The following is a 5,849-nucleotide window of genomic DNA, read 5'->3' as shown; positions in this document are numbered from 1 at the left end:
ACCTATTTCCGCCTGTTAACAAGTTTATGTAGTTTTAAGGCAAAGACTATCTATAGAAGTTGGCAAATAAATTAATTGATTACGTCAATGGGTATCTTGCTGTCGAGCATTTTTTACACATAGTTGCGTCCGTTGTAGTAGCTGCTGCTGCTGCTGTTGCCTTTCATTTGATTTTTCTTTTTCAGCCTCAAGCTGTTTCGTTAATTGCATATTTAAATTTATGCTGTTAATTGTTGGCCATCCACGAGGATGCACTGCCGGGCGCCTTTTAAGTTATGGCTTCACTGTAGCGACCCCTTGCCGCCAGCCGAACCCCGCCGCCACCCGCCGCCGTTTCCGCTTCCGTCAGCTGGCTGCTGAGTAGCTCAGATGCATCAACGGGTCGACATCAATTTAATGAAACCTTTTAAAAGAAAATAAGAGCAAATGCATACATCCTGTTGGTCGGGACAAGTGACTGACGCTTCAGCCCGAAGCGAGTCTTTAGACTTGGCGATTAGATAGCTGCACAGTTGCCTGCGTATTGAAGTATTCCCGCAGAAGCATAATTTATTTAGTTATTTTCAAATAAAATAACTATATTGAAAAACCCTTTCGAGTAACGATAAAATAACTATGGTTTGGTTCAGGTTCAGCAGCTTTTTGAGCAGATAATTTGGTTTAAGGTTCCCCTAGTTGTCAGAGAACTGAAATTCCTTCAAGCAGATAATATTTTTGCTTAATTTCTTAATTTGATTAAGTATTTTCTTCGCTTCACATATTTCATAAGGCTTGCATTTCAGCCAAGACATTTGAAATTGTAGTTTGCTGCAGATACTTTATTATTAATAATAATTGAGTTGCAAATCCAGAGGTGCTCAATATAAATGGTATATAGCTCATCTTTAGCCGAGACAAAGAGCTGAACGTTAAACAGCAGGAAATGCAACTGGTTGAAAGGAGAAAACATGAACAAGAACAAACTAACTGAATACACAAGGAACTTAAAACAGGGACAAATACAGAGGCAGAGCCAAGGGCAAGGTATTTGGCTCGGTAGCTGCAATTATGCGCATATGAATCCGAGCTTTTGGAGTGCCTCAGCGATGTGGGGCTTCTCAAGTTCGTGTGGTTGTGGCTCCAATTGAAGCAGCTCTTCCATACCGTAGCGTTTCACCGATTTCTTCGCCACCTGCGGCATCTCGTAGTCCTCCTTGGCAGACGCCTCCCAGGCGGGCGACGGCGTGGGCAGCAGGCCGCAATTGGCAAAGGCGCGCGTTATATTGCGGGCGTGGGTCAGATTGCCGCGACGCCGCTCGCCTCTGGCCACCAGCGGAGCCGGTGGCCAATAGCGCGGCACAAAGAGCTCGCGATCCTTGGCGCCGCTTGGCTGCGGCTTGCTCTGACCCACGGCTGTGGCTGTGTGCATGATGTTGCCCTGGCTGGATGGGCCCATGGCACGCTGTGATGCCGCTGCGTTCTCTTCGAGCTTGATCAGAGTCCTGCCGGCCATGTTGTTGTTCTCCTTGTTGGCGCCTGCCGCCGCCTCGTTGGCCTTGGCCTTGCAGCGCTCGTCCCACTGCTTTACCGTGGGTATATAACGCTTCGGTGTTGAGCTCGCCGGCGGCGGCGGCGGCTGCTGCTCCGGCTGGGGTGTGGACTGGGCGTCGGGCTTGGCTGCGCGTTGCAGGCATATGTAGCGACTGGCTGGCTGCATGCCGTCGGCCTTTTGCTGCTGCTTCATCTCCAGCTCGTCGCGCATCTCGCGCAGCACGCTCTCGATGTGTTCGCGCTTGATGATGCGCAGCCGGTTGACACGCACGCGCTCCTCCGGCGTAAAGTCCACGGGCGAACGTGTCAGATGAACTATGATCTGTGGCTGGTCAAGGGTCTCTCGCATGCGTCGCTGCTCGACCAGCTTCAGCGCCTCCAGGGCCACCTTACGCTCCTGCTCGCGCCGCTTCTCGTCCGGCACGGCGGACTTTATGAGGGAACGCTCTTTCAGCTGCTTCTTGCGACTGCCCGGCGACGTGGACGACTCCTTGTCCGGTTGAGCGCGCTTCAGACGGGCCTCGCCTTTTGTCTCATCACCAATGACTGCAACCCTCAGATCTTTGCTCTGGGCCGAAGCTGCAGATGTGTGGCGAAATGGAAGCGATTGCAAGAGGGAGTAGCTACTCGGAGTACTTACACGCTTTGCTGGATCGGTCGGCAGGTATCGGCTTGGGAAAGCCCTTCCAGGGCAGCATTAGCTTCGGCTGCGTCGGCTTGCGCACGTCCAGTGCCTCGAAGTGGCGCTTCAGCTCGCCCAGACGCACGTCCTCGGCCTCGACGCTGGCATCCTTGGAGCGCGGCACAAACACGCTCGCGTTCACATTTAGCTTGGCTGCGGCTGCGGCTGCTTCTGCTTCTGCTTCAGCAGCTGCTTCTGCTGCTGCGTCTCCGGGATCTGCCGCGGTTTCCTCGCAGTCGCTTTCGCTCTCATTCTCTCTGTAGAAACGCAGCAGCTCGGGCAGCGGCTTCTTCAATATCTCAAAAACGGCGCGACTCTTGATCAAGTTGTGCATCCTGGCTAAGGATATCACGTTCTATCGATACTTAATTGGGGCGGAAGCTAAGCAATATAATACGAGTCGGAAAGCTACGGTCTGTTGACTGCTTCGATAATAATATGCGAGTATTTACACATAACAGCTCTTGTCTGACAGATATCCTCCAGCCTGCTCGTAAGCAATTGCAATTTCGGGAAAGGTTACTCAAACTCCGAGAGATTAACCCCCTTTTAGGTGCAGCTCTTGGTGGCTTGTATTGTATGTTTATTTGCCAGACTAAACAAATAATTTGCCTAGCTGGAAATTGGTATCCATTGTCGAGCATTTTCCTCAGTTGACATTTACGAGTATTTGCACAATAAACGGGGGGCGATGGACGGGCCAAGTGAGCAACTCGGTCAAGTGCAGTCAGCCTGAAGACGGGCCACGGTACACGACATTCAATAAAACGTTTGCTATTATTATGCGAACACACTCGTACACACACACTCGTACACACACACTCGCACGCACACACACACATCGTCTGGAGCTCGGCGAAATGAAATGAAATGAAGGAAGCGCACAGAAATATGCAATTTCACCTCAATCACAGCTGTAAAAACAAACAATGGGCCAAGCGCTGAGCTGCACTGCAGGGGCTGCCTTAACTCCACATAACCCAATCCAATCCCAACCACATCCCAACCCCCCCGCACCGCGTCTGCTCCTCATCCTGCTTATCCCAAGTCGTTATCGTCATGCGAGCCACATGCTGTTTGCTCTGCTCGCTGTTCCCTTATCATTTTGCAGGTAAGTAGAAAAAGAAGTGCAATAAGTAAAACGTAATTACTTGTCCTCAACTTACCCCTACCCCCACTCCTCGTGCAATGTATCATAAGAAGACGAACCAATGTAATCGCAATGCCAATCGCAACAAATTGCCAAGCAGGGTCAGGTCTCCGCGAAACGAAATTCGATCGGAGCACAGAAAAATATCAATATTATATACGTTGATTGCTTATGCACCTAAATAATAATAAATAACATATTTAATGCTTACGCTTTTTAGATCTCTTGTCTTTAAAGCTATCGTCTTGAGACTTTGCATTGGTCTATCTCTCAGTATATATATATATATGTTTCAGATCTGGGTGAATCGGACCACAAAATAATGTAGCTGCCATATAAATGGTCAATGGTATAAAAACCAAAACAAACATTGTTTTTCCATTCATTAATAATACTGTGCTCTTTTTATCTGAGCTATGTCTCATCCACATCAGAATAGTCGGTCGAAAATGAGATTTCGTAGGCTTTCAGTTTTTCAAGATATCTTCTCCAAGCTCAAGACTTGCGAGCACTATTCTACTTATATATCTGCAAAGCCGAGAGTCATAATTCTACAATAGTTTTAAATTTTATGCTTTAATAATATGGCATTGGTAATAAGCCAGCGCAGCTTTTGTATAAAAACATATTGGCTGCTTTGCTGCTTAATAAGAGTCATATCAAGATCAGACTATTAAATTATATGGGAATAATCCGCCGAAAAAAATAGATTTTGTATTATATAGTTATCTGCTTCAACTCTTTGAACTTATATTTTTATTATGATTAGCCACGCAACAAGCCAGAAGAGATAATCAAAACAAACAAAAACAATAAATTGATAATCTTAAAAAGCTTTTTATGTTTATTCACCGACCGACTTATACTAGAATTATATTGCGAACTTTTGAAAAGAGTGCACCTTCGAATCTGAATGTCCAATTCGCTCAGAGCTTGCAAAATATATTTCGGATTTGGTAGTCGCGAGACAACAGCCGAACGATGAACACGGTTCTGAAATTAGTCGCGTTTGCACTTCTCTTGACAATTATCTCTGGGGCTTCTCCCAAATATGACAAGGCTATTGGGGGTGACTGGTACGAGATGCAGAATGAGTTTTATACAAAATGTTGCGAGAGAAATGGAAAGAGCAGTGTTGAGATGTGTGGAGAATATGCAGCTCGCGAGACAACGGAAGTTTCAATAAGCAAAGTGGCTAAATTGGAAGCACAACTTCAATCTGATCTGGAAAAAGCTGAACCAAACGATAGGACGATTTTGGGCGTAGCTAGTGATAAGCGAGAGTATTTAAGAAGATGTAAAGGGTCAGGTATGTGTCAGTTCAGCATTTCGCAAAATGTGCGAAACATCTAAATGAGATTAACTCTAGACTCTACTTTTTTACTTTCAGGTTCAACAGCGTCGGGCCCAACTATTATGGGAGGTTTTTTTTATATATTAATTATTTATGTTTTTATTTTTTAATGGTCGGCCAAAACGAGTGTCTTTATTAATTATATGCTAAAGTCCCCTTAGGTCTATATCACAAAATAGAAATAAGTTACTGAATATATATATATGTATATTAAGCAGAAGAAAGAAAAATTAAGTGGGTGTACGAGTCGTTTTCAAATAGAATCTACTATCGTTCCGAATTATCAGCTGAAAAATGCAATATATATAATTATAAATTATATATAGTTGCATGTATATATATATATAAATATATGTATTATTAATTTTCGGGTCTCATCGTGATCAATTTTGCAAAAAACAAAGCTTTCAAATTATTCCAAGAATTACATTTAAATTCGATTTAATGAGTTTTACGACTTTGTCTTGTTTTAATCCCGAAATCGTGTACAATATTTTTTCAAGCTTTGAATAATATAATTGGAATATTTTTATTAGATCTGTCTATATGTAATTATGTGACAGGATAAACCTCTTCTAATTATTGCACATTTGTTTTAGTTCCCAACGACAAACCCAATTTATTATACACGATTCGCATGCCTGGCTTCTGTTAAAAAAATAGATCAAATAATTAATAGTTAAAAGCAAAAAAATGTGCATCCGAGCGGCTTAATGCAGCAGTCTTTTTGAGCCATGCTGATGTCCAATCAAATTGCCACTAAATGTCACAGACTTGCACATTTTATAACTCATTAAATTGACTTTAAGCCAGCTTTTATTTCGCTTTGGCAACTTTTCGCATTAATCCGCTTGTTCAACTTTCATTACATTTGCGCTTATCTGCATAATTGAAATGAATGTTTAACGATATTTGTAATTTAAAAACGAAATTAAAGGAGCACAACACAACACAACACAAAAAAAAAAAAAAAACAAATAAAATAAGCCGAACGCAAATGTGCATTGACATATGAAAAACACATCATTAAATTATAAATAACCAAATTAAACAATTAATTGCCAAGGACAAACAGTGTTAAAAAATGAAATAAAATTAATACAAATAAAAGTAAAAAAAAAAAAACAACAAAT

General features: G+C 43.1%; 1 protein-coding gene across 1 annotated transcript; it reads right to left on the bottom strand.

Annotated features, from left to right (window-relative positions):
* Positions 1 to 817: 817 nt before the first annotated feature.
* LOC115765548 (actin cytoskeleton-regulatory complex protein pan1) lies at positions 818 to 2,662 on the bottom strand. The gene is made up of 2 exons (XM_030709178.1): positions 2,171 to 2,662; positions 818 to 2,109 (listed from the first exon to the last, which is right to left on the bottom strand). Exons 1-2 carry the CDS (start codon positions 2,544 to 2,546, stop codon positions 1,046 to 1,048), a joined length of 1,440 nt encoding a protein of 479 aa, XP_030565038.1. The 5' UTR covers positions 2,547 to 2,662; the 3' UTR covers positions 818 to 1,045.
* Positions 2,663 to 5,849: the final 3,187 nt, after the last annotated feature.

Source organism: Drosophila novamexicana, unplaced genomic scaffold (assembly GCF_003285875.2).
Source record: "Drosophila novamexicana strain 15010-1031.04,08,12 unplaced genomic scaffold, DnovRS2.1 tig00000974-arrow-arrow-pilon, whole genome shotgun sequence".
Taxonomy (NCBI): domain Eukaryota; kingdom Metazoa; phylum Arthropoda; class Insecta; order Diptera; family Drosophilidae; genus Drosophila; species Drosophila novamexicana.
Note: the sequence above shows the minus strand (reverse complement) of the source record. Positions and strands in the feature narration are given on the sequence as shown.